We start from the raw sequence: 11,403 nt of genomic DNA on the forward strand, positions 1-11,403 counted from the left end.
CACCTTTTTTTTTTTTTTACACTTTTAAACCAATAAAAAAAAAGCTTTTTGATTTTAAGGATCATTCTTTTTGTAATTTAAAAAAATATATATATATTTAAGTTTTTCCCTTTTATTCATTTCTTTTAATTACAAGCTGTTGTGCTCAGCCTCTTGATTTCAAGTTTGCACTGACCCTTACTATCACAACTGAATATAAGGATTGATTGGCAGCCAAGTGACTTTATAAAGATCTCCCAGTATCTGTCTGCACTTGTAACTCATGTGTTCTTATGTCAGGCCATATAGACCTATAGATTAGACCGCCTTCTACAGTTAGGCTCGGCTCTGATAGAGACAGATGGTTAAGGGGCAGGATAATGAAATGAGATAGCTTCACACTCAGAGCCAGATCGTAATGGCAGTGTGAAATAGCAGTGAAAGCTTCATCTACTTCCTGTTTTAACTTGTGAATTTGTTGCTTAAAAAATTAAAATATCCCCCAATAGAGAGTGATGCCTGTATAAAGCATTAGACCAGCACGTCCATCATTGGTTTTAACATCCAAATAGATTTTTTTATATAATGGGTGTGCCGTTATAGACCACAGCTGTAGGTAAGTGACATTATTAGTTTGGATGTCAGTCCTCATTGTGGTTTCCTGAGTAACGTAAACTCTTAATTGAAATGACATTATTCCTTCCCTAGATGACATCATTGGCATTATTCAGCCAGCACACCGCTGCAAAGCGGAGCCGAGGCCTGTGTTTAATATGTTTAAAACTTTTTCCCACACACTCAACGGCACCTTAAAGATTTTCAGTTTTGAACTTACCTAGCCACCACTCTCCAGGTTTTACACCTGCTTTTGTATTAAAACACAGCCTGGCTCTCTCTCCCCCCAAACCATCTCTCCATCTCCATCCACATAAAGAAAGAGTAAAACCCTTTTTTTTATTACCCGGGGGAATTAAATAACTTTTAGAATGTGGTTTTTTATAAAACACCACACAATGAATATTCATGCTGGAGCGGGTCGGGCATTACTTGGGGGAAAAGTTGTATTCTTTTGTAGGGCCAGTGACAGCATACGGGCAAGTGAACCGCAGCGATTTATGAAGCTGTTAAAGAAAAACAGCAGGCATGGAGCACGGTACACCTACTCTCCTGTCTGCTTTATAAGCATGCACGCTAATCAAGACTAAATGCTTTTTTACAAGCCGGCCACTAATAAGAAGAGATTTTAAAGCTTTATAGTCCCTGTGCTGATTGTAGGCTGTAGGGAATTGACCGTCCGGACGACTCGCTCTCCTTGGTCAAGGTTGTTGTGTTGTTGGGGGCTTTTTGAGAGAAACCTGGGTTAGGTTTAGGGTGACCTTGAGAAGATGCCTGAAGATGTCAGACTTCAGAGTTTTACTAACATCTTCTTTATTGAGATTAAATGAAAATAAAAATTCACCCTTTGTTTTCTAAATACATGTAGATCTTATTGTGACCGATTTATCCAAGCATGTTTTTATGTGTTTTGACCTTGTAACTTTTAGGGATGCAATGATACCATTTTTTCAGAACCGATCCGATACCAGAAATTTTGAGTATCGGCCAATTCCGATCCGAGCAGTTTTTTTTTTTTTAAATCAATGTAGAATTTCTATACTTCTGTGTGTTGACCTGATCATCACTCTTGTGGGTGTTAAACACAATCTGCTAAATATAGACAACTTCATTTTAATGAAAAATAACAAATGAGAAAATATATAATCATAATCTGACAAAAAATACTATTATAAACTAGGTTAGTGGATAATTCAGCAGCAAAAGTTATTCTAGAAAAATCATGGGTGCACAATCATTTTATAAAAACATTAAACTGAACTAAACATTTAGTGACACAACAATATTTAGTGGGGAACTAATAAAAGTTAATAAGTGTTGGACTAAATCTGGTAAAATGTTACACATTGCTCTTTGTATTGTTGTAAAATACATTCATGAAAAACAAGTAGCCTGTGTATATATATATATATATATATATATAGAACAGAACAAAAAAATCTATTAATAATCTTTCATTGCCAAAATTATAATGTGAAAGGGTATGGCTCCAATACAGAGTGGCACAAAGCGCTTATGCGCATCCCGTTTGCAGAATGATGCGCTTGAAGCAATTTGACAACAAGTATCCGATTTCTGACCTTAAGTATCCGATTCTGGAATCGGAATCGATTTTCAATTCCCAACCCTACATATGATAGATAGAACAGAACAAAAAAGACTATTAATAATCTTTCATTGCACAAAAGTATAATATGAAAGGGTATGTATGGCTCCAATACAGAGCGGCACAAAGCGCTTATGTGCATCCCGTGCACAGAATGATGTGCTTGAAGCAACACGGAGTCACAGCACGTAGCGCTCCGCATAAAAAAGGGAAGAGATATTGCTGCATAGTGTATTATATCTGTGTGATATTTTATTGAGCCTTTTCTTTTAACAGTTTTAAATCTCGGTTATTGTGCGCTCTTGAAGAGAGTTTCGTCATTTTGACTGTAGTAACCGAACGCGACACGCAGTTTGAATGCTGAATGGAGGATGACAGACAGACGCAGCGGGGACTTTTGACTTTTGATTCAATTTCTTAAGAATGGTTTAAAAAAACTTTTTGTTTTTGTGAAAACCTGTATCTAAATTCTTTATGCTCTATGTTGCCTATGGTTTCACCAATAATAAACATAAATTTGCATAAATCATCCATATTTGCCCATGCCCATGTTGATTAGTAGGGGTGGCTCGATACCATTTTTTAAGAACCGGTCCCCCCGATCCGATACCAGACATGATGAGTACCGGACGATAGCGATATTGATCCGATAACAGTGCAGGTTTTTTTTGTTTTGTTTTTTTATGTAGAATTTCTATACCTCATTGTGTGCTGATCATCACTCATTTGTGTTTTAAACACAATCTACTAAATATAGACAACTTAATTATTAAAAAAACTAACAAATGAAAAATATATAATCATAATCTTTGATAAAAATACTATTATAAACTAGGTTAGTGGATAATTCAGAAGCAAAAGTTACTCTAGAAAAATCATGAGTGCGCAATAATTTTATAAAATCTAAACATTTAGTGGAAAAACATTATTTAGTGGGGAACAAATAAAAGTAAAGTAGGAGTAGGACTAAATCTGGTAAAACGTTACACATTGCTCTTTGTATGTAGTAAAGTACATTCATGAAAACAAATAAATATATTTATATATAAATATATACTATAAAATTAAAATACATTTCTTTTAAATGTATAGCACAGTAATGAAGGCAGCAACATATGATAGATAGGACTGAACAAGAAAGGCTATTAATAATCTTTCATTGCGCAAAAGTATTATAATACGAAAGGGTATGGCTCCAATACAGAGCGGCACAAAGCGCTTATGCGCATCCCGTGCGCAGAATGATGTGCTTGAAGCAACACGGAGTCACAGCGCGCAGCGCTCCGCATAAAAAAAGGGAAGAGATATTGCTGCGTAGTGTATTATATCTGTGTGATATTTTATTGAGCCTTTTCTTTTAACAGTTTTAAATCTCGGTTATTGTGCGCTCTTGAAGAGAGTTTCGTCATTTTGACTGTAGTAACCGAACGCGACACGCAGTTTGAATGCTGAATGGAGGATGACAGACAGACGCAGCGGGGAGATGAGTTTACGTGAACTTGACTTAAATATTCATCTATACTTCACATTAAACTATGGAACAGCTTAAAAACACTTAATATATAGTGCACGAAAACTTTATGGTGCTTTATAATGTTTTTGTGCCTTTCGTGGGGCTTAACAATAACACAGCATAGTATATGCACAATATCGGATTTGGATCGGTCTCGTCTGACCAATACCCGATCCGGCAGAAAATGACAGTATCGGAGCCGATACCGATCCTGAGTATCGGATCGATGCATCCCTAGTAATTTATCAAAGTTCTCCAATCATTTTATCCTATAAACCCAACCTCCATCCAATCAACAGCCGATGGATTGTAAGAAGTCTCTGCCCTTATTTCTTTTTCAATATTTCTTGTTCGTGTCACAATACAGAAGAAAAGATCTGTTGCTACTTCAAGTCATCGCAACTTTAAATGAAATAGGATGTGTTAAATTCCTGGCTGCCAGATTTTAAGCTTTACTTCTCAAAGTGCCAATGATTCTTCAGCTACACTGTCATTGTTCTTCCTTTAGGTTGGCCTTATTGGAGATGCTGAGTCCATAAATGGTTCTTTCCGTTTTAATAGCCCTTCCTTGATTTACATTCTAATACTGCCTGATTACCGAGAGGCCCATGTCCTAGTGTGTGTGGTGAGCGTGTACTCATTGTGGAGTCACACAGGCATGTAATAAATGAAGCTACTGGAAAAGGCAGTGGAACGGCAGGCACTAATCGGGGGGATTGTGCCTAGGAGAACGCTGGCGCAACGTTAAATCAATACTGTAGATCAGTGCTCCATCTGGCTGGAAAATGAACGGATCACCATAAACATCTCGCCAAGCACCTCGCCGCACAATCAATGGTGGCCATATTGATTTAGTTATTGCGAGTTCATATGCTGTGGTCAGTGTTAAATATACATTCAGCAGCTGAGAGGCATTTGTCTGTGGGATGTTTAGTGAAAGCCTGAGAGGTGAGAAGTTGGGGGAACTGGTGTGAGTGTGACCTCAGAGGACTGAGGAAGCCCAGTGCCCTGTTTAATAAGATTTAAATGGTGGTACAATAAAGAAAAAACATATTAGTTCATATTGACATCATGGTCCTTAGCAGTGATGAATTCACTGTTTGCAGTTGGGCCGTCTGTTTTTAATTTTGCATTAGTGTTTTTGGGAATTAGTAGTCGTGTTTGTCTGAACTGAAGCTGTGTGGTAGCTTTGCAAATGTAAATTGCAAATTTGCCTGACTGCACCAACATTTAAAAAGTAATTAGCATTCCACTGTTTTCAGTTTTATGTATGAGCCAAACTGGTTTGCAGTGCTCTAATTTAACCAACCTCTAATTTTTTTTTACCTGCAGGATCACAGAGGACTCCACAGCGACCACACTCGAGGCACTAAAGGCCCGCATACGAGAACTGGAAAAGCAGATCCTCAGAGGAGATCGATACAAGTGTCTCATATGCATGGTGAGAACTCTGCATATTGCGTATAATATTGCGTACGTTCATGTGGGTGTGTTTGGTTGCAACCCATCCTTAATAACATGCTGTGGTGATATAACCTAACACCCGCAATCATGCACCCAGCCGGCTGAAGCTTTGTGATGGTTTGCCTCCTGCGGCTTCAATCTCGCATGGACTGGAAATTAACCCGCACAATAAGGTTCTGTTGAAGGAGTTCTTCTAGAAGTAGTGGCCATCCTGTTGGATATCAATGCTAAACATTTTCAGCTTTATTCCTGTAGGTGCTTCTGACTAATCTGACATGCCCGTTGGTCTGGAGGTAGATTAGATCTATCCTGACTTCTGAGTTTCATTAAAATGAAATAAAAACATCCTTAAAGTCATACACTGAATGATCAGTTCTGGCATTGTTAATAAAGAGGCTTGTAAATGTTTTGATCATTTAATTGGAAAGATTCGAGACATTTGTCTTTGCTTCTGTGTCTTGCAGTCTGTTGAGGTTGAGCATTTCCCAGTGGTGGCCTACTGCCACCTGCTGGTTATTGGATATATAGCAGACCAAAAAATTAATTCTCAGTAAATTATTTGGACTGAAAGTGCTAGAAGTGTTTCAGACAGTTTAGCATGATATCCAAACTTAATATTCACAGAAAAATGCAACAGAACTCCCAACCATCCCTTTTATCCTGACTCAGTGTTGGCCGAGAGTTTCTGTTGATAACTGCACCAGTTGGTTTGATGTGTGTGTCTGTGCCTGCCGTAGCGGCCACATTCTTTTTCTCAGTGCCGCTCTTGAATATCCCTGCAGCGCAAGCCGACCCAAACAGGGGCTGATGGCAAGAATCAGGCGGTCGAGAGGCACGGGAGCGCAGAGGCCCTGCAGCTCGGCGTTTACTGTTTGTACAGAGGCTACGTAACGGGCTGCAGCACTGCCACTGCGGCCAGCAGTGGGATTAAGAAGCTGCTGCCGCTCCGGAGGGTAAGGCTCTCTGTGCTCCCATTGGCCTGACCCCGCCTGACCCCTGCATTGCCCCACACACTCCCTCACTGCCCACCTGCCTGTCCCCCATGGCCGATCTGTGCTTTGCTGGTGCTGTCTAGTGATGTCTGATGCTGTGTATGTGGGTGTTTAGATGTAAATTATGTTCAGTTGACTTGGTTAAATTAATCGTTGCTCTTTTTTTGTCTTTTGTTTCTCTACCTCAGGACTCGTATACAATGCCACTCACCTCCATCCAGTGTTGGCACGTGCACTGTGAAGAATGCTGGCTAAGGACTCTGGTAAGACCAGAGACAGAGTGTGTAGAAGATTACACACTTGCTGTTCAGTAGGCTCATTGAATGTTCTGCAGATTTAGGCAATATCTGAAAACCTGTTTCTATGTTAAATTCTAAACATTGCTTTGCAATACATATGTATTTGTTTTTAAATAATTGGGCTAAATTGATTATGCTGACAGTTAAGAATCAGGATGGGGTACTGTCAACACCATTTAACATTAAGAATTTTTTTGGGTTTTGAGTTTTCAAACTGTTTGCATGTTTGGAGGTTGATGTGGGGAGGAAAAAGATTTTTCCAAATTAATTTTATTTATTTATTTAAAAGTTTTTTTTTTTATTTATACCTGCATTGCTGTAATAGTAGGTAAAGTATGTTAAATCATGCTTTTTTTACACAAAAGTGGGTTTTTATACTTAAAAAAAATATATAGCTTATATATATATTAATATATAAAAATATAATATTTATATTTTTGTAAGGGGGTCCATGAAAAAGCAAAATCAGTATAATAAATTATTGTTTGTTTTTTCTACATTTATTTTAAAGATTTTTGTTTATATCACCATTGCTGTAATAATTGGTAGAAAAAAAATCACAAATGCTAGGTATTTTATATTTTAATTTAGATAATATTTTTAATCATTTTAAAGCTAAATGAAGCTTATTTGTCTTACACATTATAAATTGTTTTTATATATATAAAAACATGTAGCTTCCTTTTTATTTTTGGAAGGGTTCCCTCGCATGGGGTTCATCATATTTGAAGGGTCTTTGATTTGAAAACCCCTTCATTAAGCAACACACATCACATGGCACGCATCACAGACTGTTCCTTATGTCATGTCTATGTACATTCTTCACACTGAAGTGTAACAGAAATATGGCTATTGCAGATGTGGATGGTTTAAGTTTTGAAATGCGGGTAGTTCAGGTACATATTAAATTTCAGTTCTATGCACCCAGAGTGCCCAGACCTTCTCATGCAGTGAGTCACTCATGGCCTAGGCCACTGTATAATGCGGATAATGGAGTAGTTTATTTGGATAATTCTGTGGTATTTGGCTACAGTATAAATTGAAGAGTATTTCTCTCAACCAGACCAGTGAGGTTCCTCACGTAGCGCTCCAGGTTCTAATCCCTTTAGACAGCGTTGCGTATTTAACTAACCTCTTATCAGAATTGCGATTGCCTCTACTTGTCCATTTGTAATCTCCACACTTATACTCACAAGCTCTTCCTCTTTTCTTAGCTGTTTTAGCCAGTGTTCCTCAGGGAGCCTGCTCTCATTAGCCGCTAACACATTCTGTCACCACACACGGAAGCAATCAATAAGAAAATGTTTCCCAGCTTCAGCCGTTTTCCAATATGCTATATATTAAATCAGCTCCTTCCATCTCCGCTTATCACAAGGCCTTCTGTTTGTATGGCTCACCGACAAGAACAGAGACGTGTGCGCGGCAGCCCGCGCTGCCACAGCGGATTGTTAGTAATGCAGGCATTAAAATTGTTGCCTAAAGACAGCAATAAAAGTAGCACGGCGGGGCTCCTTGCGTCTTGATCAAAGTAAATGTGTGTAATTTGGTTAGAGTCAGCCTTGTTTTATGAAGCTAATGGAGCACAGCAGCTACCCGCCGCTTATGCGAGGAGCCCGTGTTTAGTCCATGACCTGCCCACGCTCATTAAATCTCGGTAAACTCCTGCTTCCTAGAACAAAGAAACCAAATCTCAGGTCCTCTTTGTGTCTGGGGAATCGTGGGTATAGAGGGAAGCACGTTGGGGGTTTGCGGCTACACTGCTTTGGGTTTTGTTTTATTTTTATTTTATTCTATTCTTTACAGAAAAATGAGCCTAAATGAACCTGATTCTATGTAGGAGAATCCAACTTCAGTTTCACAGTTTTACTCCTTCACGCCGGCCACATCAAAATAAACCACTCACATAGTCAGACCATGATGTCAAATTTGAAACCGTTGCGATTATTTGCACATTCATCCTCCAGTGGTAGAGCCCATTGTTAAAGCGGAACAAGCCAGAATGTGTGTTGTTGGATGTCTTTCTTTCAGTCTGTACGGTCGGGATCAGTGGAGCGGATTCTGGTGCCCTAGACGTGAACTGAATCGTATGGAGCCACAAATCCTCTTTACAGCCAGATGTGAAGGCACACCGCAGGGTTCACGCTCTGACACTCTTACTGCTCCCAGACTCCTTAGTTTACTAACAGCAAGTGTCTTTCCTGTACGTTTAAACATACCAGTTCCTATAGGAGCCGAAGCAGTGCACTTCATGTGTATGAGGGGAAATACGCCCTGTGTGTGATCAGTGGCATATGTGCGAGAAGGTTGCACGAGGACATGATCGCGCGAGATTCCTCACAGTAACGTTTCTGTCTGAACTTCAGCTGACAGTTGGGTTCCTTTCTTGGAGCAGAGCACAAACGTGAGGGTTTTAATATCTCTTGTGCCTTGCTGTCTGAGTTTCCCTCAAGTGTTGTGGTATTTTTGAAGCGGAGTATATACTTTGCTGACTTTAAGAGCAGATCCTGTTGTGATGTTCAGTCGTTCGCTGTGTAGCATGTGTGTGGTGTAGACAGCAGACCACACAGCTCACCTTCCTCCTCCTCTACCTCTGCCTGCTGTTCTTCTGTTTTTATGGTGCAGGCTTTATGGGTACTGGCTAAACATCAGAGTGGTAGTGGGAAAAGTGCATGCTTGTCGAACAGGGTGGGCCGCCAATGTAAGGCCCGTTTTTATGTCCACATACACACACTCTTAAACTACACTACCTTTCAAAAGTTTGAGCTCAGTTAGGTTTTTTTTTTTTCTGAGAGAGAAATTGTATTAAATAGCTCAAAAGTGACTAAATAAATTTAAAAAGTTACAGTAGATTTCTATTTCAAAAGGTTTCTAAAGGTTTCCGCAAATATATTAAGCAGCACAACTGTTTTCAACATTGATAATAATAATAAATGTTTCTTGAGCGCCAAATCAGCGTATTAGAATGATTTCTGAAGGATCATGTGACACTAAAGACTCAAGTAATGGCTGATGAAAATTCAGCTTTGCTATCACAAGAATAATTTACGTTTTAAAATGTATTAAAATAACACATCCCCAAACTTTATAAATGTTAAGGATAAAAGCTTGTACACTAAGAGTGCCTTTGTTAGCATAGCATTTTGACCACCTTCTTTTCTTTTTTTGTCTTTCTCTTTCAACAGGGAAACAAGAAACTCTGCCCACAATGCAACACCATCACGTCGCCAGGGGACCTCAGGCGTGTGTATTTGTGAGCAAAACAGCCCGAATTCTTTATTTTTTTGTTTGTTTTGTTTTACTTTTCGTTTCCATTCGCGCTAGTGTTTTTGGTTTCCCCACCGCCTGAGGGAGTGAAGTATTGTCCTGTCCATGAGAGGCTCGAGCACAGACTCACACTGACTTTAAATGGGGACTGACTTCACAAGCATAGGACTAATGAGGACTGTGTAGACTCAGTTCTCTACTATAATTGCTTATGTGAAGAGCCTTCCCGCCTTCCCTCTTTGTGTTGGTCCATGGTCCACCCTCTCCAAAGTCAGCTTGGTTCCTTGACGAGGAACGTGTTGTTCTCAGATGAAGGAAAGAGTACTCATACTGTCCCTCCACCCGCACTGCTGCTGCTGCTGCTCTTCGTCTCCCACTTTCGCAACTTCTTCTCCAAGACCCGACTGGAACATCAGCCTGACGATAAGAAGAGACTTTAAACGGACCACCCGAGGCTCTCCAGAACCCCTCGACCTTGATTCTTCATTGTGTTCTCGTTCACCCCAAATCATTACTACTTTTGTGGTGTTCTAGTGATGTCAACCAAATTCAATGAATCCGTGCAAGCACATGTATAATAGTCTCTGTATGTTTACAGTGTTGTGAGTAAATGACATGGAGAACAAAACACACATGCACACACATGGACATACACACACACACACATACAGAAGTATATATTGAATAAAAGTCCTGTTTTAGTTGGGGGCGGCTTGGGTCGGGAGGGAAGGGATATGTTTCAATCTTGGTAAATTAAAAAAAGAAAAAAGAAAAGAAAACCCTCTGTATTTTTAAAGCAGATGTTGTCTTGAAGTTAAAGTTGTATTTCATTGTACAGGAAGAAATTTAAGTAATAATAATAATAAACTACTCGAACTAGGACTTAAAAGATTTAGGTGTACATTTTTCATTGAAATATACAGTAAAAACTGTAGATTTAATCCTGAAACAAGGGAAAGTATCTTTCTTTTTCGTCGTTTTTTTTCTAAGAAATGTAAAGATTTGCTTTTATTCACCCACGTTTTTGACTTTAATGCTGAATGCTGTCTGTCTGTTACAAACAATTGAAATTACTGCTTATTCATTCCATTGAACATACAGTATTAAGACCCCTGACCAGTTGCATATTATCAGTTTGTTCGCTCAAAAAAGGGACTTTTCTGAAAACGTCAAACACTTAGGGTGGTTTCATTTATAAGTTACGTTCAGATTTCCTCTCAGACTTTTTTTTTTTTTTCCCCTCAAAGAAAGAACTGGAAGAGTCAAGACTTGTTTCCCTGACTGGCCGACTGACTGACCATGTTTTCCCTAGGAGTGAGACCTTGTGCTTTATATTTGTACATCTATGTATTCTGTGATTTCTGTATTGATGTAAGCGCAAAAAAAGGAAGAAATGAAAGGTCATTGCTGATCCCAACACCACAATAAACAGTCAAATGTTATAACTTATTCCACTGTTATTTAAATCTTCACCATAGCTGTAAAAACAGCTGTACCAATATCCTCAAGATTTACACTTAAAATCATTGTTTCCAGATGTAAAATACCTCTCTCTGCAACTATTTTGTAAAATACATGTAGTAAACAAGGATTAAGGTTGACTCTTTGTATTCTTCCTTTGCCGAACAATTCGTTCCTGCCCCAAAGATGACAGATTGCACAAGATGATTG

General features: G+C 39.0%; 1 protein-coding gene across 7 annotated transcripts in view; it reads left to right on the plus strand.

The window, feature by feature from the left end:
• Positions 1-11,173, plus strand: part of LOC107657453 (E3 ubiquitin-protein ligase RNF220-like) — a 133,709-nt gene extending 122,536 nt beyond the window's left edge. For 4 of the 7 annotated variants that reach the window (XM_016445538.1, XM_016445539.1, XM_016445540.1 and 1 more), the window contains 4 exons: positions 5,046-5,154; positions 5,960-6,130; positions 6,358-6,432; positions 9,651-11,173. In XM_016445538.1, coding sequence (XP_016301024.1) covers positions 5,046-5,154; positions 5,960-6,130; positions 6,358-6,432; positions 9,651-9,722 — 427 coding nt within the window. In that variant the 3' untranslated portion in view covers positions 9,723-11,173. The remainder of the gene's footprint in view (positions 1-5,045; positions 5,155-5,959; positions 6,131-6,357; positions 6,433-9,650) is intronic. The other 3 variants (XM_016445541.1, XM_016445543.1, XM_016445544.1) reach the window with 1 other exon arrangement.
• The last annotated feature ends 230 nt before the right edge of the window (positions 11,174-11,403 follow it).

This window comes from Sinocyclocheilus anshuiensis, unplaced genomic scaffold (assembly GCF_001515605.1).
Source record: "Sinocyclocheilus anshuiensis isolate Anshui unplaced genomic scaffold, SAMN03320099.WGS_v1.1 scaffold155, whole genome shotgun sequence".
Taxonomy (NCBI): Eukaryota; Metazoa; Chordata; class Actinopteri; order Cypriniformes; family Cyprinidae; genus Sinocyclocheilus; species Sinocyclocheilus anshuiensis.